Source organism: Neomonachus schauinslandi, chromosome 8, assembly GCF_002201575.2.
Source record: "Neomonachus schauinslandi chromosome 8, ASM220157v2, whole genome shotgun sequence".
NCBI classification, from domain to species: Eukaryota; Metazoa; Chordata; class Mammalia; order Carnivora; family Phocidae; genus Neomonachus; species Neomonachus schauinslandi.
The window spans coordinates 111,024,938-111,049,317 of NC_058410.1; the positions used below are offsets into that span (position 1 = coordinate 111,024,938).

The 24,380-nt window shown below is 37.6% G+C and overlaps 1 protein-coding gene across 1 annotated transcript in view; it reads right to left on the minus strand.

Annotated features, from left to right (window-relative positions):
• DNAH8 (dynein axonemal heavy chain 8) overlaps positions 1-24,380 on the minus strand; it is a 385,593-nt gene that overhangs the window by 220,878 nt on the left and 140,335 nt on the right. Inside the window, exons 30-35 of the mRNA XM_021684619.2 lie at positions 18,521-18,634; positions 17,148-17,210; positions 12,441-12,541; positions 8,570-8,707; positions 8,162-8,402; positions 102-301 (exon numbers count right to left, since the gene is read on the minus strand). Coding sequence (XP_021540294.2) covers positions 102-301; positions 8,162-8,402; positions 8,570-8,707; positions 12,441-12,541; positions 17,148-17,210; positions 18,521-18,634 — 857 coding nt within the window. The remainder of the gene's footprint in view (positions 1-101; positions 302-8,161; positions 8,403-8,569; positions 8,708-12,440; positions 12,542-17,147; positions 17,211-18,520; positions 18,635-24,380) is intronic.

Here is a 24,380-nt window from a genome sequence, read left to right on the forward strand (position 1 = left end):
AGAATCTTGTGTTATACCACAGCTGCAAAACTGGGCTTTCACCTAGTATTATATAACCCTAAAAACCAAATTAACACCTTCCCCCCAAAGTATAAAATTACCTGTTGCTTAGTAAGGAACCTAAGACCATTAAACTATCCTCCATCAAAGTGATAATTTCTCCTGATTCAGTTCCTTTGAGAAGGAGCTCTCCCTTTCCCTTAAATGCTGCAAAACTCAGGTTCTGGTTGGTCCAATTTTCAATCACCTGAGTCAGCTTGGCTTCAATATCCTTCTCCTTAATGGCAGATATGCAAATATCCTTCAGAGGGAGATCAAAGAATATGTCATGACATTTTCAATTACAAATTAAGTGCCTTGGAAAATCATAGAATTTTCTAGCTTGAACCTAGAAGTCATTTAGTCATTTTGTGGCCAAGGAAACCAAAGCTCATGATCATCATGTTATAAGTTCAAACCAGAACCTTCTGACCATCTGACTACTAGTTCTTTTATGGTACCATACACACGCAATAACAGAACTTAAATCTTCATGTTTCTTGATTACATTTTTAATTGGAGTTTTTTGGCCAAGATGGAGATGATAACAGCTGCTCTATCTCAGCAGGTTGTTATGAGAAACAAGGGAGGATATATGTGGGGGGGGTCCTTTGAACTCTTCAAAGTAACACAGAATCATTGCTGTATTCCAGCTTGCTCTGGCCCTAATATGAATATCTCATTTGCTTAAAAGTCATTCCATTTTTTTTTCTCACAGGTTTTCCTGTTTTTCTGAGAGTCCTTGATATTAGAGTCTCACAAGGAAAAATAAAAGTAATGTATTTTCCCTACCAGGTCTCTATTTATTTTCATACTTAGAATCACAGATCTCAGAGATGGGAAGGAATCGAAAGGTATTTCTACAAATAATTATAATACAAAGTAGCATGTAATCAATGTCCTCAGAATGGTATGACTTGTTGTGAATTCTGAAGAGGGAGAAAGGACTTCTGCCCGCAGTCAGGAGGGAAGGCCTCACTGAGGAGGGAGCATCTGAGACTGAGTGGGATTCCAGTGGGTGGTGGGGGCAGACATTTTACAGTGAGGGGAAAGAGTTCCTTTAGAGGCAGTGAGTCCAGGGACAGAAGGAATCCAGCTTGGCTAATGGCAGGACATGCGGAACAGAGCAAACAGGATGCACAGGCATACACAGCGCTGAGGATCTGTTTTGGGGTACAAATAGTAACTGAACCCTGGAATTCCTTGGAATTATAGAATGAAGTTTTCAAAGCACAGCTTATAAATGACTATATTCTTAAGTGTAAAACCTACCTATAAGAATGAGATGGGCATCAAAGTTCTTTTTCAGTTCTTCATTTCCTTCAAGAGTATTTGAATGACATTTATAAGTAGGACAAAATTCTTTGAAAACAAAATTTCTGGTGTACATGTGTTTTTAAGAAGGGGAGAAGGAGATGGAGAGCCTGGGTGGCTCAGTGGGTTAAACATCTGCCTTCGGCTTAGGTTGTGATCCCAGGGTCCTGGGATCAAGCCCCGAGTCGGGCTCCCTGCTTAGCGGGAAGCGGGCTTCTCCCTCTCCCTCTGCCCCTCCCCCTGCTTGTGCTCTCTCTCTCTTTCCCTCAAATAAATAAATAAAATCTTTAAAAAAAAAATGGTAAAAGAAGAGGCAGAAAACTTAAAACCATATATATGGGAGATTTCTGGTTACATGGTACAGTTCCTCACCTCCAAAAATATAGAATAATTGATAAAATGCAAACAGAGAAAGTAGAAAACATACCAGGCTTAAAAACCAAACATTTCCATGGACCTGAAGTGGAAAAGACACACAAACCACTGGGTAGAGATGAAGCCCAGGCCTGAGGGCTCTGGTGGGGGTGTAGGGCAGGGGGCGTCAAGCCCTTCTAAATGGGTTTGCATAGACATATCTTGTTACACCCCAGGGTCCAACACAGAGGCAGCCCACTGAAAACTGCCCAGCCTTTCTGTGAAAAAGGCCTATTTGCTTATCTTAGAGCTTCTGCCTGAGAGGCTGGCATCTATTTTAATATACAACTCGGGGCCTATTGAAATACTCTCCAAAGACGGAGGCTGGTGGGCACCACTGATGCACCGTCCCTCTGCCTCACTCCGGGTCACCGATGTCTCCCAGAAAGGAGTTTATGCACGTGTCTGGCCCCCTGGGTTTTTTTTGTAGCTGCCACCCAGGGGATGTCTCTTGATCACCTGATTCTGGTGGCAAATGAGGTTTGCCACAGGACTATAATAAATGGGGGGGGGGGGGAAGGTTCATAACCAGCTACCCACCCCAGGGCTGAGCACTGAGACATCAGAAGGAAATGCCCGGTTTCTTACTTTGAAAGAGGCCTCTTGCTTTATCTTCACAGCTGTGGCCTGAGGATCAGGCCTCTAATGAAACATACAGCCAAGGGTCAACTATAATCCTCTCCAGAGACTTGGAAGGGTGAGTGCTATCTTCAGACTCCTTATGCTCTGCTCCCAAATGCTGGCATCTCCAACAAAGGAGCTTGTGTAAATAACTGGCACCTGGCATTTGTGGCTGTCACCCAAAAGGCACATCCCTTAACAGCCTGACTCTGGTGACCATGTGATCTGACTTACAGATCACATGGGCCAACATTCACATTCTAGGAATCCCAGAAGGAGAAGAGGGCAGAAAACTTATTGGAAGAAATAATGGCTGAAAACATCCCTAAACTGGGGGAGGAAACAGACATCTAGACCTAGGAAGCCCAGAGAATTTCAAAACAGATGAACCCAAGAGACCCACACCAAGACACTATAATTAAAGTGTCAAAAGTTAAAAACAAAGAGAAAATCATAAAAATGACAAGAGAAAAACAACTTGTTATGTATGTACAAGGGAACTCCCACAAGACTAGTAGCAGATTCTTCAGCAGAAACTTTGCACACCAGAAGAGAGGAGCACAATATATTCAAAGTGATGAAAGGAAAAAATTATCATGAATACCCTACCTGGCAAAGTTGTCCTTCAGAGTCAAAGAAAAGATAAAGAGTTTTCCAGACAAGCCAAAACGTAAGGAGTTCATCACCACTAGACAAGCCTTACAAGAAATGTTAAAGGGACTTCTTTAGGCTAAAATGAAACAGTGTTAATTAGGAACAGGAAATATATGAAAGTGTAGATCTCACTGGTAAAGGTAAGTATATAGTAAAATTCAGAATAATCTAATGTTGTAAAGGTAGTAAGTTAATTACTTAAAAAGCCAGTATGAAGGTTAAAAGACAAATGTAGTAAGACTATAACTACAATTATTGTCAATGGATACACAAGATAAAAATAGGTAAACTGTGACATCAAAAACAAAATGTGGTGGGGGGAAGTAAAAATGTAGAGATTTAGAATGCATTCAAACTTCAGTTATCAACTTAAAATAGACTGTTATAATTGTGTTGTTATACATAAGCCTCATGGTAACTACAAAGCAAAAACCTATAGTAGATACACAAAAGATAAAGCATACCACTACAGAAAATAATCAAATAACAAAAGAAGAGAGCAAGAGAAGACAGGAAAAAAGGAATTACAAAAGAACCAGAAAATGATTAACAAAATGGCAATAGGTACATACCTATTAATAATTCCTTTATATGTAAATAGACTAAATTCTCAAAAAAAAAAAAAAAAACAAAGAGGGGTAAAAAGGAATAAAAAAAAAAAAAAAGACCCATCTATAGGCTGTCTACAAGAGATTCAGTTCAGATGTAGTACACACACAGAGTGAAATTGAAGAAATGGAAAAAGATATACCATGCAATGGAAACCAAAACAAAGCTAGGGTATTTATACTTATACAAGACAAAATAGATCTTAAGACAAAAACTGTAATAACAGACAAAGAAAGTCATTATATAATGATAAAGGGGTCAAACCAACAAGAGGATATAATTTTGTAAATATTTATGCACCCAAATAGGAACACCCAAATATATAAAACAAATACTAACTGACCAAAAAGAAGAAAATGACAGCAATACAATAGTAGTAGGGGACCTTAATACCCTACTTTCATCAATAGATAGATCATTCACACAGAAGATCAATAAGAAAACAATGGCCTTAAATGACACATTAGATGAGATGAACTTAGACATATGTAGAACATTTCATATAAAAGCAACAGAATACACATTCTTCTCAAGTGCACATGGAACATTCTCCAGGACAGATCACATGTTAGGCCACAAAATAAGTCCCAATAAATTTAAGAAAACTGAAATTATGTCAAGCATCTTTTCCAACCACAATGGTATGAAACTAGAAATCAATTACAAGAAGAAAACTGGAAAATTCACAAACATGTGGAGATTAAATAACATGCTACTGAAGAACTAATGGCTCAAAGAAGAAATCAAAAGAGAAATAAAATAATACCTTTAGAAAAATGAAAATGGAAATACAGCATACCAAAACTTATGGGATGCAGCAAAAGCAGTTCTAATAGGGAAATTCATAAGGCTAAATGCTTACATTAAGAAAGAAGAGAAATCTCAAATAAACAACCTAGCTTTATATTTAAAATAATTTTAAAAAGAATAACAAACAAAGCCCACAGTTAGTAGAAGGAAGGAAATAACAAAGATCAGAGTGGAAATAAGTGAAATAGAGACTAAAAAAACAGTAGAAAAAGTCAAAGAAACAGCTGGTATTTGAAAATATAGATGAAATAGATAAAATTTTAGCTAGACCAACCAAGAAAAGAGAGGACTCAAATAAAATCAGAAATGAAAAGAAGACATTAACCAATGCCATAGAAATAGAAAGGGCCATGAGAGATTACTATGAGCAATTACATGCACAAGAATCGGACAACCTAGAAGAAATGGGTAACTCCCTAGAAACATACCACCTACCAAGATTGAATTATGAAGAAATAGAAAATCTGAACAGACTGATTACTAGTAAGGAGATTGAATCAGTAATCAAAAAAATCCCAACAAACAAAAGTCCAGGACCAGATAGCTTCACTGGTGAATTCTACCAAACATTTAAAGAAGAATTGATACCAATCTTCTCGAACTCTTCCAAAAGACAGAAGAGGAGGGAACACTCCAAATTCATTTTATGAGGCCAGCATTACCCTGATACCAAAACCAGACAAAGACACCATGAAAAAAGAGAACTACAGGCCAATATCCCTGATGAACACAGATGCAAAAATCCTCAATAAAATACTAGCAAACTGAATTCAACAATACAGTAAAAGGATCACACACAATAACCTTGGAATTTATTCCAGGGATACAAGGATGGTTTCAGTATCCACAGACCAATCAATGTGATATACCACATTAACACAAAGAAGGATAAAAATCACATGATCATCTCAATTGATGCAGAAAAGCATACAAAATTCAATATCTATAAACGATATAACCTCTCAACAAAGGTACAGAGAGAGAACATACCTCAACATAATAAAGACCATATATGACAAATCCACAGCTAACATCACACTCAATGCTTTTAGGTCAGGAGGAAGAAAAGGATGCCTACTCTCACCAGTTTTATTCCACTTAGTATTGAAAATCCTAGCCAGAGCAATTAGAAATGAAAAGAAATGAAAAGCATCTGAATCAGGAAGAAAGAAGTAAGGTAAAACTGCCATTATTTGCAGGTAACCTGATATTATATATAGGAAACCCTAAAGATGCCCACCAAAAACAGTTAGAACTAATAAATGAATTAAGTTGCATAAAACAAAATCAATATGCAAAAATCAGTTGCATTTCTATACACTAATAATGAACTATCCTAAAGAGAAATTAAGAAAACAATTCCATTTACAATTACATCAAAAAGGATAAAATACCTAGGAGTAAATTTAACAAGGAAGTTTAAGACCTGTACACTGAAAACTCTAAGACATTGATGAAAAAAACTGAAGAAGACACGAATTAATGGAAAAATATCCCATGCTCATGGATTGGAAGAATTAATATTGTTAAACTGTCCACACGATCCAAAGCTAACTACAGATTAAATGCAATCCCTATCAAAATTCTAAAGTCATTTTTTATAGAAATAGAAGAAATAATCCTAAAATTTGTATGGAACCACAAAAGACCCCAAATAGCCAAAGCAATCTTGAGAAAGAAAAACAAACTTGGAGGCATAATGCTTCCTGATTTCAAACTATATAACAAAGCTATAGTGATCAAAAGAGTATAGTATATTTGGCATAAAAACAGACATAAAGATGAACAGAATAGAGAGCCCAGCAATAAACCCACACATTTATGGTCAATTAATTTATGACAAAGGAGCCAGGAATATACAATGGAGAAAAGGCAGTCTCTTCAGTAAATTGTGTTGGGAAAACTGGACAGCCACATGCAGAAGAATGAAAATGGACCACTACCTTACACCACACACAAAAATTAACTCAAAATGAATTAAAGATTTGAATGTAAAACCTGAAACCATAAAACTCCTAGGAGAAAACACAGGTGATAAGCTCCTTGACATTGTTCTTAGCAATGATTTCTGGATTTGGTAACAAAGCCAAGGAAACAAAAACAAAAATTCACAAGTGGGACAACATCAAACTAAAATGCTTCTGCACAGCGAAGAAAACCATCAACAAAATGAAAAAGCAACTAACAAACAAGATAAAATATTTGCAAATCATAAATCCGGTAAGGGGGTAATATCTAAAATATATAAAGAACTCACATAACTCAGTAGGAAAAAAACCCAAACAATCCAATTAATAAATGGGCAGAGGACTGGAATAAGCATTTTTCCAGAGAAGACATGCAAATGGCCAACCGGGTACATGAAAAGGTGCTCAACACCACTAATCTTCAGGGAAATGCAAATCTAAACCACAGTGAGATACCACCTCACACCTGTAAGAATGGCTATCATCACAAAGGCAAGAAATAACAAGTGTTAGGGAGGATGTGGAGAAAAAGGAACCCTGCACATTGTTGGTGGGAATGTAAATTGGTGCAGCCACTATAGAAAACAGTATGGAGGTTCCACAAAAAAATTAAAAATAGAGCTACAGGGGCACGTGAGTGGCACAGTCAGTTAAGCATCTGACTTTGGTTCAGGTCATGATCTCAGGGTCCTGGGATCAAGCCCCACATTGGGCTCCCCACTCAATGGGGAGTCGGCTTGTCCCTCTCCCTCTGCCCCTCCCCCCCACTAATGTTTTTTCTCTCTCTCTCTCTCAAATAAATAAATAAAACCTTTAGAAAAAAAATAGAGCTACATATAATCCAGCAATACTACTTCTAGGTGTTTATTCGAAGAAAATGAAAACACTAATTCAAAAAGAAAGAAACCAGAAAGAACATACATACTGAGAATAGACTGGTGGTTGCCAGAAGTCGGGGGGTTGCAGGGTGAATGAAATGGGTGAAGGGGGTCAAAAGGTACAGACTTCCAGTTATAACATAAATAAGTCCTGGGATGTAATGTACACATGATGACTATAGTTAATAATACTGTATTGTATATTTGGAAGTTGTTAAGATAAAATTTCCCATCACAAGAAAAAAAAATTAACTTTGTGTGGTGATGGATGTTAACAAGACATATTGTGATGATCATTTTGTAATATATAAATGTATTGAGTCATAACACTGCAAACATAAACTAATATGTTTATATCCCAGTAATAAAAAGTATATAATTATAAAAATTATATCTCAATAATAAAAAAAGAGATACCATGCAAACAGTAAGCACACACACAAAAAGAAAAAGAACCAATTAAAAATCTTGGAAAGGAAAAATAATTTTAAATATGTAGTAGATTAATAAGAAAAAGGATGGAATCAGAAATTTGGAAAATGTTCTGAGGAATTCACCAGGAGTGCAATACAGAAATAAACAGATTTTTTTTTAAATGAGAGCTAGTTAAGGGACAAGGAGGATAGATTAAGGACCTCCCAAACTAACATATTTCAAATAATCATCTTATCTCCTTGAGTTACTATATTATTTTGCAAAACCAAAGGATGTTCAGGATCATTCCAAATTTTGAGGGTACATTATATAGGGCAATTGGTACACTCTTAAATAAAATGTCCATTTGTATAATTTCCAGAAAAGTAAAAGGAGATGTTCTTTAATGGACCAGTGATAAGATCTTATAAGCTTATGTACCTCAATGTCATCCTTATGTTTAAGTAGTGGTGCTTCCATAATATTTCTAAGACAAAAAGAATCAGATTCCACATCAAATGGGGTTCCAGTTAACTCAGAGATTCTGTCCCAGTGTCTCTGTTTCATTGCCTTATTGGTCATCATTTCCAGCAGAGGACATGACTCACTGAAATCATCAATTCTTTTTTTCAGATCCAAAAAAGCTTGCCAATCTTTAAGCCCTTTTGGGAGTTTACGACACCTTTCAGAAAAAAGAAAAAAAAAAAAAAAACTATATCACTATCCATTTCTTTGAAGCATTATGTATATACAGCAATATATCAGAGGATAAATTCATTTTTAAAATACCTACAGCTCCTATGAAGATAGGCACTATAAAAAGGTAAGCTTAAGTCATTTCAAACTCACCTGTTTTGAAATTCCTGCAGTTCTGCATTAATTTTTTCAATGTCTACATCTCCCCAAAGTATTTCATAATAACCACTAATATTGTTCATTACAGTATCATATAGTCCATACAGCTTCTGCAGCAAGTTGAGCTCTTTTCTGGGAAACCAAATAAAGTCATTACATAATGTGTATCTTAAAAATAAACGTCATTATTGGATAGGCAGAATTCATCCAATCAAATATTACATACATGACATGTGTAATGTCTTACAGACACCAACATGCAAACAACCCTGTCAGTTTCCAAACAAAAATTTTATTAAAGCTCTATCAGTTAGGTCAAGTTTATAGCTCTCAAATATTCCAGGTCATACTATGACTTGACATTAACAAATGGTTTGATTATTATTACAGTTCCAATCATTGCAAACAATGTGACCAGAACTTGATAATAAGATCAAAGCTAAGGCTAAGGTTTTGACTGTTTTTTTTTTCAAATGCAAGCTGGTTTTTTATGAGAACATCTGCCTTTAGGAAAGTGATTTAAACATCACTTTCCTACCAAAAGCTTTCCCTCATGTACCCAAATGGAATTATATACATAACAAGAATAAGAGGAGGGATTATAGATCCAAGTAAAGAAAAAGTCCTTTATTGTGTAAAACATCAAAAACTGACCACTCAACAGAGTTTGTGGATGCTCCCAAGAATTCCTCAATCCTTAGCAGACCATGAGTATCCCCTAGACCCAATTTTAGTTTTTGAGGTTATTTCGTGAGTGGTTTTAACTATTTGTAAGGATTGATATCCACAACTTTTATTATTTATTGTAAATAATCCAAGGACCAAAGATAAGGTTTGCTTATGTTTTTAATATAGTAAAACTCATTCTATCTTGCAATTATCATAAGGGTACACTGGGACCTTTTATAAATCTAAAACATGTTCTGGAATCTTGGTTATCTTGTTTTTTCCAATTCTTGCTTCATTTTGCTGATTCATCATCTTAGAAATTATTTCATTATTAATCACAGAGTATTCCCAACTACACTAAAAATTACTAAAATAACACAGAAAGAATGACAAGATCTCCCATGAGGAAGGGACAACAATTATCCTTCAGGTTTCATATTGTGACACCCAAAGCATTGCGTCATATTTTTTTTTAAGATTTATTTATTGTGAGAGAGAAAGAAAGAGAGAGAGTGGGGAGGGGCAGAGGGAGAGGGAGAGATGGAATCCCAAGCAGACTCCATGCTGAGCACAAGCCCAATGTGGGGCCGATCCCATGAACCTGAGATCATGACCTGAACCTATACCAAGAGTCAGATGTTCAACCACCTAAGCCACCCAGGCGCCCCTCATTGCATCATCTTTTAAGAAAGTATCAAAAAAGAACTCTGGATGGACACCAACCATCTTTGTGTTCTTTTGATTTTTGGTTAGCTTTCACTTAATACAGTTAAGGATTCAGAATTGTTCTTTTTTTTTTTTTTTTACTTGAAACAGCAAAGAAAAGACAACTGATAAAGAAAGGTGCTCCCCAAGTATTAAAGAGAAAAGAGACACAGAACAGCACTCTAGACTCTAACTGTAATAGTGAAACTAACTATGTATTGAGATCTCAGATGGTGGGTCTTTAGATGACGATTACCTAGAGGAATTTTACTCAGATCTGACATTTATGAGTGAACAATATATTTCAATAGAGGCAAGGGCTTCATAATGCAGTGTTTTACAAGAACTTAGACCATCCCATTTTGTGAAAAGGATAAATGATTCTTCTTTCATTATCTGTGATGTTTGCGTAAATTTTACTTGGGACTTTCCCTAAGTGGACAAATGCTGAAGGCAGATGTGTACTCAAAGGAGATAGATGATGCAGAAATGAAAAAAATCCATTGACTTAATGATTCAAATCTACAAGTAAAGATTTTGGCATTTATAATGCAAGAAAGATAGTGCTCCTCTCTTCAACAAAATTATGAGTGTCCGAGTTTTCAACAGTTTTGGGTTTTAACAATGCAAGTGCAAGAAAAATCAGAAGTAATAATAAGCTAGAAGCTGTGGGAGATGGATTTGAAACCGGAAATCAGTGTTTACAGAATGGGTATGGTCCCGTTTGTGCATGACAGCTGATGACCAGTTGGTTGTATCACCAGCGAGACCCCGGGACTTGACCTTTACCACCCACCTGCTTCTACTCACTCATCTTTCTCTCACATTTTTCCTCTTCTTTCTGGCTTACCTCTTAACTCAGCAAAGGAAACCCTAAACCACCCTTCAGGTGATGGCAACTGCCCTGACTGACAAGACCTCCCACCTGACCTGACCACCCAGACCTTTTGAGCTAAACCTCTGACTGGCGCCACTAATCTTCAGGGAAATGCAAATCCCCAGTGCAGATGGACCATGGAGGGACCTCTGGAAAGACCTACAATCACCCTTTACCTCATTATAATACTAAAACTCAGCCCAAAGAGGAGCACAGCCTCATTTGCATAACTTGCAATGTGTGATTAGGCATGTTTCCTTAAGGCGCATGTGTGACTTTATGCCCACCTCTACTAGGATGACAAAGCTTCCCTCTCTGAACATTCATCCTAACCCTAAACAAAAGGAACCCATTCACCCATTCTTAGGGAGCCATGGCTTTGGAAGCCATCCCTTGTGATCTCCTATTTGCCGCAAATCAAGGGTTTTTTTTGTGCAACAATTCAATCTGGTGCAGTTTCTGACTCACCAAGGAGTCAACTCACATTGGTTGGGCTCCAGTTGCATTCTGAAGTCAGTCTCCATTTTGTGTATGTATCTTCAAACCAGGGTGTTATGGAGTAAAAGTTTGGGTTTTCTCTGCTTAAATTCTTAAAATTACATTTTCTAACAAAAGTGCTTTTCACCATTCCCTTATTCTTACTTTTGCAAATTATTCATAAATTACTTAAAAATATAAAAAATAAAATAAAATAAAAGGGTCCATTGATCCAAATTGTAAATGAGGATGATTATTTTTCCTGGGACACTGAGGGTTAAAATAAAACACTGAGTCTCAGACTGAACGTGCAAAAGACTTAACTAGAGAATTTATAAAAATGCAGGACCCAATCCCTGAGATTTTGATTCAGTAAATCAGGGCGAGGAACAGACACCTGCAGTTCTAACGCAACTGATCCTTGGGTTAAGCTTAGTGAATGACTGCTTTGGAAAAAGAATACAAACCATGTATCCTAAAGTAGGCTGAAGCATTGATTTATGGTCAGATAATTTCTTGTTTATTTTGCAAAGACGTGTTATGACTTTGAAAGAAGTCAAGATAAAGTTCTTTTTTAAAGCCATGATCCTAATAAGCAAAAACCAGTTTTAATTTTGACCTTGAGGAAAGTTATATAAAATTCTGTTAAAATATAGTTACTTAAATCCTAGATCTACTTATTGTTTAAAATCAATGAAGTTCCTTGGCCTTTAATCCTGATGAATTTCTATGTCTACCCAAAAGGGAAGAGCACTTAGCATAAAGGTAGTAAGAAGGGTTGGAAAGCCAAGGATGGGTAATCCTCTAAATAAAAAATATATCCAAAATTGCAGTGCTTCTGCACAATAATGGACACTATTCAAAAATAGTGAAGAGAACAAAAGAAAGCACAGGCTAAATATAGGTCACAAACACTAGAATTTTTGCAATGTACTTTCCATTCCCCAAGAATATTTCTTTTATATGTGATGACTATGGATCCAGTGGGTCAGCAATAGCCAGGAATAAGGGAAATATTTAGGAGTGTTCTAAGGGAGGCTCTTCTCTGCATGATAAAGGATTTAATGATGACGTGATTCTTCTAATGGACAGTATTTCATTATTTGCATGTAACACTTGCCCAATTTATACACTTACCTAGTTTTGTGTAAAACCTCATAATCAGTCACAGGCAATCCAAAAAGTTGTTCACCAGATGAATATGTAACAAACTTCCTCCACAGATCATCAAAATTGGCCTGTAAAAAGATTTTTAAGTTGTAGTAAAATATAACTGATTCACATCCCATTAAAGTAGAATTTATTATAATTGGAATAAAAGCTACATTGAGGTTTATTTAATAATATCTATGAAACAAAGATTTGTGAAGAAATTTATAGTGATACCAAGGTATCAGAAGAAAAGTTGAGCACTTAGGAAAATTAACTTTCAAGCACTCTAAAAACACCCATAAAATTTTTTCTTTAATAAATTATGTGGTCCCCAGAAGACCTATACTTCAAGTTCCCATAAATATGTCTGAAAGCAATAAAACTGCATTTTTAAAAATCTATAATTTAGGCTTTTTCACTACTTTAGACTTGTCATCTCTTCTACAGGGTTCAAATGAGTGAGTATAATCTTTTTAACCCTGTTTTCCCTCCAAGCAATAAAGAGTCTATAAAACGAAGGATTCCATTTTAACACCATTTGAGAGAATCTTAACAATCTGAGTCAGGGAAGTTAAGGCCCATGCCCTTTGAATTGGAGGTAGAATCTCCTATACTTAGAATGATAAGTATGGAGCATGTTTAAAGCACAAAAGCAAATAGAAATAATCCACCTGTGACAAGGTGTGTGTGGCTCAAAATAAGGGTATAACCTATCAATAAGGATCCTAAATTTCCAGCCCTGGAGAATGTCTGGCGTCAGACCTCACCATATTCAGATATTGAATCAGATCTGACAGCTAACATTAGCATATTTTAGAGGAGCCAAATCAGGAAGGTGTGAAGACCCCAGAGAAACACCAAAGAATTCGTCCTTCCTAGAAACTAAAGGCCATATTTTGCACTTTTTATATTCCTTGGTGGTTAGGATAGTGGTTACTCTGTATGGTGACTAACATAACATAATAAAAAATAAATAAATAAAAATAAATAAATAAATAAATAAATAAATAAGTAAAATAAAGTTACTGACTAAAATGGCCATGGAACCATGTGAACACTAGAAAAGGAGAAACAAAAACATTAAAGTTAGCAAAATTTAAAACAGTGACATTTAAAATCTTGTTTATGTGGTGAAGACTATTGATGGATGCCATTCACTCACCCCCTTTTCCATTCAGGCCCCAGATAATATAAAAAGACCCATGGCACCAGCCAAATGGGGAACAAAATACCAGCTATTATATTAGCCAACCCAGTGCCCAGTAACTCCGGAAATCAGAGTAAAGTTGCATCAGAGAATAGCACTGCACCCTGAGGCCCAATGTGAAGTTCCTGCTTCTTTCCGTGATCTAGATCCTGGCATCTGTTTTTTGGGAGGGTTGGGAAGGTGAGGGGGCACCTGCTTTTGAGGAGAGTTGGGTCACATATCCAGCCAGATGCTTGGAGAACAGCCTGCTTAGCGCGCACCCCCAAGCATAGGCAGAACAAAAGGTGCCAGATGGCAAGAGATGGGCCCTACAAGGTCTTTTCAATAAGTGGCCACACTCCCAGTTAAAGGGTAGCACATTAAAGTCCCAGTCACTGACCAATAAATTGATAACTCCTGAGGGAAAGACAAGGAGGTGGGTCTACCTTCAAAATATATCCAGGCACCAACCACTTCTCATCAACTCCAATGCCACCAATCTGGTCCAAGTTACTGTCACCCTCACTTGGATTATTGCAATAACCTCCTAATTACTCTCTCTGCTTCCACCCTTGACTGTCAGTAATCTACTCTCAACACCATAGCCAGGGCGATCCACTGAAAACGGAAGATGATGTCATATTTGCTCTCAGGGCCTTTGCACGTGTTCTTCCTCCTGCCTGGAAAGCTGCTATTCCAGATACCTGCCTGGCTCGTTCCTTCATTTCTCTAGGTCTCTATTCCAATGTCAGCTTTTCAAGGTGGCCTTCTCTGGAGATGAGATTTTAAAGTTCACTTCCACTTTACATACACACAGCCCAGCGTGTTATGCCCTTTCTCTGCTTTATTTTTTTCCCTTGGCACTTATCACCACCCAACATTACTATGTAGTTTCACTCTTCATCTAGTTTTTATTGCTGAGGGGTTCTGCTTGGCTCAGCTGGCAGCCACCAGGTGAGAAGATCAGCTTGGTCTTGGCTCCTCCAGAGAGGCAGGGCTTTCCCTGGGACTCTGGGGACTTCAGGTAGCAAAGGCTCAGAGCCTCCTCCAGGGTCCAGCGAGATTTTACTTATTTGAGAGAGAGGCAGAGAGCACGAGCCGGGAGGGAGGGTGAGGGAGAAGCAGACTCTCCTCTGAGCAGGGAGCCTGATATGGGGTTTGATCCTAAGACTCTGGATCATGACCTCAGCCGAAGGCAGACACTTAACCGACTGAGCCACCCAGGTGCCGTTTGGTCTGGATTTTCTATTTAAATCACTCAGATCAAGGGAGATACTTGAAAGTTAGATACCATATGAGAAATTCCACTTGGTTCTGATGGAAAAAGCCTGAACTACCCCTCTCAGGAGAACCTGAAACTGGAGAGATCCCATTCAACTTAACTGAACCTTTTTGAGAAAAGCACGCATGGAACCAGCTTGAACCATCTATGGAACGTGCACATAAAGCAACAAGGACAAGATTACTGACTCCGCTCTTCTGTTTATTTGCTTTGAGGTGAAAAGCCCAATGGTAAAGTGGTAGGAAGTCATCTCTGACATAGGTAAAGGGATATTTAGAAATACCCATCCAGCACGTGGCAAAACTAAGTTATGAGCTACAGAAAGCCTTCGTATGGCTTGATTTGCTGCAAAACATGGTATTCCTAGTAAAGAAGAAAACACTGGGTTTTGGACAACATCTCTGTATCTCCTGGTGGCTCGACCATGGAAGCTATCTGAGTATAAAGGCAGGCAGAAACTGGGGCCAGGTGAAGAAAAAGGTGACATCTAGAAGGGGGCGCAGGACAGAGAGTTATGTTTCTTATTGTTACTTTAAAAAGGAAAGACACACAGCTTTTAAAATGTTGAGTGGGAAGATTTAGTGAAGAGGAAGAGGTTAAGAGTAAAGGAGAGAAACGGGTCAGTCTAAGAAGGGGTAAGGGAGAGTCAAGAGGCCCCAGGGACAGGAAGGGGAGCACATCTCTCTGAAATGTACATCACACACCCTAAATCATCTCTGTACATTTGGAGACAAGGTTCATTTGTTCAAACGAATCTCAAAACTACTCCTCCCACACCTGTACTTCAGTAAATGACTCTACTTTCTTCTGTTTTCCCAAGCTGGAAGCCTCCCTCTCTTCCCCTCAGCCTATCAAGTTGGTCTTGTTAATAAACTCAGGATCCATCCAGCTTTCTTCATTGCAAGTGCATTTGGTTGGTCTCAATCTTTACAATTTCTTGCTTGCATGACTGAAGCTGCCATCAGTCTGACCATCCTCCCTCCAAAGCATTCTCCAAACTAATGCCAGAGAAATCTTTCCAACATACAGCTATTTTAAAAATTCAAATGTGAACATATCATTCCTTGCTTAGAGCCCTCCAGCCCCAGGACAGGCTATGAGCTCCTTATCAGAGCCTACAAGGCCCGCTCATTAGTGATTTCTGCCCTCTCAGCTGTCCCCTCCCTCATCCCTATCCTCTCTGCCCACTGTACCCCACATTTCACTCCTTCATCTCCCTAACTCTCCCTGCTTATCTCCTCATTTCTGGGCCTTTGTAGGAGGTGCAAATTCTGTCTAACTTGTTTTTCTTCCTTCTTCCCCTGGCTAACTCTAAATAGTCCTTCAAGATGCAGCTTAGATGGCTCCTCTTCCAGGAAGCCTTCTCTGGCTGCCCCCTCAGCTCCTATTTTGGTTGGTAACTCCCTACATCTGTTTCCATAACACTAGTTCTCACACCTAGATCATAGCACTCACCACACAGTTTTGCAATTACTATCTATCCAGCTCTCTGTCTCCCTACCAGATTTTAGCAGCTTAGAGGTAAGAACCTTTCCTTAATCATTTTTCTATTGACCAAGACACACAGTAGGCATCTGATATTTTTTAATGACTACAAATGCACGTGGGATAGGGAACATAAAAAGAACACGAACATATAGTACAGCCACTACAGAAAACAGGATAGAGAACTGAAACAAATAATAGAATTGCCTGATCCTCCTAGGGCCTAGCTTACATAGGAATCCATGAATCTGCAAAACTCTAGATGTGCTCAGCAATCTGAGCACAGAAAAAGATGGTGAATCCAGTCAGTACTGTATAGTCCAGGGTAAGGCAAATGAGCTGGGAAGTTTAAAATCATGGATAGAAAAGGAATGGATACAGAGGAAAGATAGGGAAACCATTTGTCAATATTTTAAATCTTATTTTGATACATTTTGTTATTCCATGAATCTTTACCATTTATATGTAAATGAGATGCTTGGAACCAAAATAAGGTATACACTTAAGTTCAAAATCAAAGTCTTATTCTCTAAAAATACAGGGAGAAATTCTGTGGAGAAGAACACAAAGGGATACAAGAAAAGGAATCAATCACATTATTTAGCAGATTAGAATACAATTAAAATCTGTATGCACTTTAAACACTAACTTTTCCATTGTAAGGTAGACCACATAAATTTTTCCCTAAAATTACTTTAAAGAATAACAACACATTGTCGACATTGTCGACAAGTTTTACCTGAAATATCTGTAGCCTGTTACTAGCTTCTTGGGGTGGAATATTTGGAACCATGGGTCCTTCCTGTAATTAATAATATAATCTCCATTTAAATTCTTAATCACATGTATTTATCAATTTATTGAGTTTATCTATTATTTCCTTTTAAATAAGTAAACATTCTTTGAAATTGAAATGATCTAATTTTGTCCCACATATGAAGCTTTCATTTAGTTTCTGTAACAGCTTTATTGAGATATAAGTCACATATTATACAATCTCCCATTTAAAATGGACAATTTAATGGCTTTTAGTATAGTCACAGCGTTGTGTAACCATGTCCACAATCAATTTTAGAACATTTGCCTCACTCCAACTTCCATTCATTTTTAAAGGACCATGACATTGTTAATAAAAAATGTGCCAAAATTATATCCTGTAGGAAGTCTGTACCACTAGAGGTCTGTTTCATTTCACTTATGACCACAAACAATGATGCTGTGCTTGTGTATTAGAATAACTGAGATAGAGTTCTGAAAACAGCCTCCTTTCACTGTTTGTTCAGCCTAATATGGAAATAGAGGAGCACAAAGTTGAATAGTTGGATGAAGCAAAATGCAGTCTCTGGTGGCTATCATCCAGAACAGTTGCAAAAAGGACCCCAGATGGTCTGTACAATCCTGAATATTATGGATATGCTAAATAATAGGCCAGATTCCCAGTATAATGGAATGATAGGGCCATAAAACGTTGGCAAATCCAACTAAAAGAGGTAAGTTTAGTACATGTAAAAAAAAAGTGTGTTATATGATTATTATTATTAAGGGCTTAACATGTCTTATGAATCCAGACCCACTATGACCACTAAAAGAAAGTAGCATATGTTAGGGGAATATATCCAACTTCTGAGTTTAACTTCAAAGAGGAGGATCATTATCAGTCATGTTACCAGGCTGAATAGTCTGCGGGACTGACCAGGTGTGACATTTATTATTTATTTTCAGTGACCCTTTTGGTTAGTGAAAAAAAGATCATTTGCATAATACCCTGGTATTTAGGTTTGTATAGTTTCTTATAGCCTTCCAACAACTGTATTACATTTTCAACTATGAGCATTCTGGCCTGAGAAAGAAAGCATAAGGCCAGAGCTTTTGTTCCTTCCACAATCTCAAAAGTTCTACCTCCTTTTAACAGTTAAATCTTCTTTCTTATTCTGTAAAATAAGTTTAAAGGATTAGCTATCCCCTTTTTTTTCCTGATTGCTCCAAATATTAAATACAGCCTCTTATATACAATATGCAAATCGCAGTGTATTTCTCAACATCCATCACTGTCATCTCATATAAACATGCCACAGAACATTTTAACACGCAGCATGCAAATACTTAGATTACCGTCTCATATGATTCTGCGAAGTTCATTACATCCTCACGAAAGACTTCCACAGCCTCAAGAAGACTACTTTTAAACTTTGGCTGCACTTGAACTAGTTCATCTTGCACAGAAACCTAGAATAAAAGAGAATACCCAATGTGAGATGTATTTATTTATTTTGGGTTTTTTGGTTTTTGGTTTTTTTTTAAGATTTTATTTATTTATTTGACAGAGAGAGACATAGCGAGAGAGGGAACACAAGCAGGGGGAGTGGGAGAGGGAGAAAGAGGCTTCTGGCGGAGCAGGGAGCCCAATGTGGGGCTCAGTCCAGGACCCCGGGATCCTGACCTGAGCTGAAAGCAGACACTTAACGACTGAGCCACCCAGGCGCCCCGTGAAATGTATTTAAATGAAAATGTATTTAAATGAAAACTATAATTCTGTCCCAGCAAGTTTGTTATCCTGCAGATGTCCAGGATGAACAAGGGTGTCTCTGCAATGCTGCTTAAAAAAAAAAAAAAAAAAACAAGGGAAATAACAACCCAAATGCACCAAAAGGAGATACAAATCATTCCAGTTCATGACCCAAGAGGCAAAGCCATCTTCTGTAACTGCAGTTCGGAAAAAGTTTTCTGTCTGATCCAGCTCAGGTGATCACTATGGCCAGGGAAACAGTTACTGCTATAGGCCCCATCTGGGTCACATGCCGTCTCTGAGGATTAGTAATCTCTAGTAGGTTCACATGGTTGGAACAGTCACCTAAAAGAAAGTGATATTACTCTGGGTATTAAAAAAAAACAGTGAATGCCTTCCATAACAGTCTTCAAAGCTTCTGCTCAAACCTTCAATTGTAATAGTTAGCATTTAATGCATATTTACTATCCACCAGGCTTTTCACCTATATCAACTCATTTAATCCCCAGGACAACCCTGTGTGGTAAATGTTGATACTATACTCATTTTACAGGTGAGAAAACTGAGGCACGGAGACACTAAGGAACTTCCCCAAGGTCCCAGCATCATCATGAGGCAAGGTCAAGATTCAAAACCTGGTTGTTTGGTTCCAGGGCCCCCACTCTTAGCTGTTCACGACAATAGCATCTATCTAGGTTGGAACATGGGTTGCTTTCCAATTAATGGTGATTGTAGTCAAGGATGGGCCAACAGGTTTAACATTACAGTTAAAGAGACAGAACAACCCAAGTGGGATGCCTGGGTGGCTCAGTTGGTTAAGCAGTTGCCTTTGGCTCAGATCATGATCCCAGGGTCCTGGAATCGAGTCCCGCATCAGACTCCTTGCTCAGCAGGGAGCCTGCTTCTCCCTTGGCCTGTCGCTCCGCCCGCTTGTGTGTGCACTCTCTCTCTCTGACAAATAAATAAATAAAATCTTTAAAAAAAAAAACAACCGGAGTGAATCTTTTCCACTGAACAATAACAGAAAGTTGGGCTTCACTAAATCTCAACAGAGGGTTCTCCATTTCCTTCCCAAGATGCACTTTTCTGTCTAAAACAGCAACTGTTTTTTAAAATAAGTGATTAGTCAATATTGAGCATGAACATAAATAAACATGAGTATGAAAAAAGCGTTTTATACACATTACCTCAAGGGAGCCTCATAACCATGTATAAAAAAATTCCTAATGTATTCCTAAATGATCACATGAAGAAATTGAGAAAAAAGGTTATTAAGTTGCATAATATCACCCAATTGGCTGGTGGCAGAGCTGGGATCACAAGTCATGACCCCAATTTCAGCTCTGGGTCCTTGCTAGTCTGCCTTGCTTCAATCTCAGTGACAAATCTTTTCATAAACAAAAAGTTTTAAGCCAACATTTAATTAATATTCAATAAAAATTTTCACTGTAATTAAAGAATCTGGACCCTCCCTTGGAGTTCATTTTTAATGTTTAACTGCATAAATATTCACTAACTTCAAAAATGCTTAGAGGGAAATTTATAGCTAAAAATGCCTGCATGAAAAGAAAAAAGATTTCAAATCGTAACCTAACCATCCACCTTAACAAACTAGGCAAAGAACAAACTAAATCCAAAACGAGCAGAAGGATAGAACAAAAATTACAGCACAGATAAATGATATAGAGTATAGGAAAACAATAGAGAAAATCAACAAACTAAAAATTTCTTCTTTGAAAAGATCAACAGAATTGACAAACCTTTACCTAGACTAACCAAGAATAAAGGAGAAAGGATTCAAATTCCTAAAATTAAGAATGAAAGAGGGAATATCACCACCTACTTTACAAAAGCAAATGGAATTATAAGGATTCAATCAATAGAGCGAACAGGGATCCTATGGGGTAAGAGAAAATATTTGCAAATCATATATATGATATGGCGTTAATACCCAGAATATATAAAGAACTCCTATAACTCAACAACAACAATAACAATGAAAACTACAAACAACTCAACTTTAAAATAGGCAAAGAACTTGAAGAGACTTTTTTCCAAAGAAAATAAACAAATGCTTTTAATAAGCATATAAAAAGATGCTCAACATCATGTAACATAAGGGAAATGCAAATCAAAACCACAATAATGTACCACCTCACCAATTAGGATGCCCACAATCAAGGAAACAGAAAATAACAAGTGTTGACAAGGATGTGGAGAAATTGGAAACTTTTTGCACTGTTGGTGGGAATGTAAAATGGTGCAGCTCCTATGGCAAATAGTGGACCTCAAAAAGTTAAAAATGATACTATATGATACAGCAGTTCTATTCCTAGGTACATATCCAAAAGAACTAAAAGTGGGGTCTCAAAGAGCTATCTCCACTTTCATGTTCATAGCAGCATTCTTCACAATAGCCAAAAGATGGAAGCGACCCAAGTGTCCACTGATAGATGAATGAATAAACAAAATGTGGCATACATATATAATGGAATATTAGTCAATCTTAAAAAGGAAGGAAATTCTGTCACCTGCTACAGCATGGGTGAAACTTGAGGACATTATGCTAACTGAAATAAGCCAGTCACAAGAAGACAAATATTGTCTGATTCTACTTATATGAGGTACCAAAAGTAGTCAAATTTATAGAGGCAGAAAGCAGAATGGTGGTTGCCAGGGACTGGGAAAAGAGAGAAATGGGGAGTTATTATTTAATGGATATAGGGTTTTAGTTTTGCAAGATGAAAAATTTCTGGATATTGGTTGCACAACAATGTGAGTAACACTATTGAACTGTACACTTAAAAATAGTTAAGATGATAGGTGCCTGAGTGGCGCAGTCAGTTAAGCATCCGACTCTTAGTTTTGGCTCAGGTTGTGATCTCAGGGTCATGAGATGGAGCCCTGCGTCGGGCTCCATGCTCTTAAGCTCTGCTTAAGTCTTTCTCTCCCTCTCCTTCTGTCCCCCCCCCCCGCTCACGTGTGCATAGACACTTGCCCCCCCAAAAATAAATAAATAAACCTTTAAAAAAAATAGTTAAGATGGCAAACGCTATGTGTACTTTACCATGATTAAAAAAAAAAACAAAAAATGTAGCACAAAGTTACAATAATAAAGCCAGTAGGTTACCGACATAGGGATAGACATATGAATCAACAGAATCGAACTGAGAGTCCAGAACTAACTCCCTACATTTATGGTCAATTGATTTTCAATAAGGGTGCCAAGACAGTTTGTTGGTTAAAGGATGGTTTTTTCAACAAATGGTGCTGAGACAACTGGATATCCACATTATTTTTTTGCATGAAGTTGGACCCCTAACTCCCACCATACAAAAATTAACTCAAAATGTATCAGAAATCTAAATGTAAGCACTAAAATTATAAAACTGATATAAGAAAACAGTAGTAAATCTTCATGACCCTGGATTAGGCAACCATTTTCTAGATAAGATACTAAATCACAAGCAACAAAAGAAAAAAAAAGATAAATTGGACTTCATCAAAATTTTAAAAATTTGTGCTTCAAATTTGGAGACAGAAAGCAGAATGGTGGTTACCAGGGACTGGGAGGGAGGGAGAATGTGGAGTTACTGTTTAATAGGCATAAAATTTCAGATTTATAAGATGAAAGGAGTTATAGGGTTATATAGTAGTAATGTCTACACAACAGAGTGAATGTCTTTAATACCACTAAACTGTACACTTAAAAAAATGATTAAGATGGTAAATTTTATGTTATGTTCCTTTTAAAACAGTAAAAATAACAAAAAAGAAAAGAAAAACACCATCAAGAAATTGAAAAGACATCTTCTTTATCCATTCATCAGTTGATGGACACTTGAGCTGTTTCCATAATTTGGCTATTGTAGATCATACTGCTATAAACATCAGGGTGCATGTATCCCTTTGAATTCATATTTTTGTGTTCTTTGGATAAATACCTAGTAGTGCCATTGCTGGATCACAGGGGAGTTTATTTTAACTCTTTGAGAAACCTCCATACTGTCTTCCACAGTGGCTATACCAGTTTGCATGCCCACCAACAGTGCAAAAGGATTCTCCTTTCTCCACACCCTCACCAATACTTGTCATTTCTTGTGTTGTTGATTTTAACCATTCTGACAGGTGTGAGGTGATATCTCATGGTAGTTTTGATTTGCATTTCCCTGATGATGAGTGATGTTGAGCATCTCTTCATGTGTCTGTTGGCCATCTGTATGTCTTCTTTGGACAAATGCCTATTCATGACTTCTAACCATTTTTTAATGGGATAATTCATTTTCGGCTGCTGAGTTTTATAAGATCTTTATATATTTTGGATGCTAACCCTTCATCAGATATGCCATCTGCAAATATCTTCTCCCATTCCAAAGGTTGCCTTTTAGTTTGGTTGTTTCCTTGGTTTTGTTTTTTTAATTTTTTATTGTTATGTTAATCCCCATACATTACATCATTAGTTTTAGATGTAGTGTTCCATGATTCATTGTTTGTGCATAACACCCAGTGCTCCATGCAGAACGTGCCCTCCTCAATACCCATCACCAGGCTAACCCATCCTCCCACCCCCCTCCCCTCTAGAACCCTCAGTTTGTTTTTCAGAGGCCATCGTCTCTCATGGTTCGTCTACCCCTCCGATACCCCCATTCATTCTTCCCCTCCTGCTACCTTCTTCTTTTTTTTTTTTCTTAACATATATTGCATTATTTGTTTCAGAGGTACAGATCTGAGATTCAACAGTCTTGCACAATTCACAGCACTTACCAGAGCACATACCCTCCCCAGTGTCTATCACCCAGTCACCCCATCCTTCCCACCCCACCCCCTACTCCAGCAACCCTCAGTTTGTTTCCTGAGATTAAGAATTCCTCATATCAGTGAGATCATATGATACATGTCTTTCTCTGATTGACTTATTTTGCTCAGCATAACACCCTCCACTTCCATCCACATCGTTGCAAATGGTAAGATCTCATTCCTTTTGATGGCTGCATAATATTCCATTGTATATATATACCACCTCTTCTTTATCCATTCATCTGTCAATGGACATCTTGGCTCTTTCCATAGTTTGGCTATTGTGGACATTGCTGCTATAAACATTGGGGTGCACGTACCATTTCGGATCCCTACTTTTGTATCTTTGGGGTAAATACCCAGTAGTGCAATTGCTGGGTCATAGGGTAGCTCTATTTTCAACTTTTTGAGGAACCTCCATACTGTTCTCCAGAGTGGCTGCACCAGCTTGCATTCCCAACAACAGTGTAGGAGGGTTCCCCTTTCTCCGCATCCCCGCCAACATCTGTCATTTCCTGACTTCTTAATTTTAGCCATTCTGACTGATGTGAGGTGGTATCTCATGGAGGTTTTGATTTGGATTTCCCTGATGCCGAGCGATATTGAGCACTTTTTCATGTGTCTGTTGGCCATTTGGATGTCTTCTTTGGAAAAATGTCTGTTCATGTG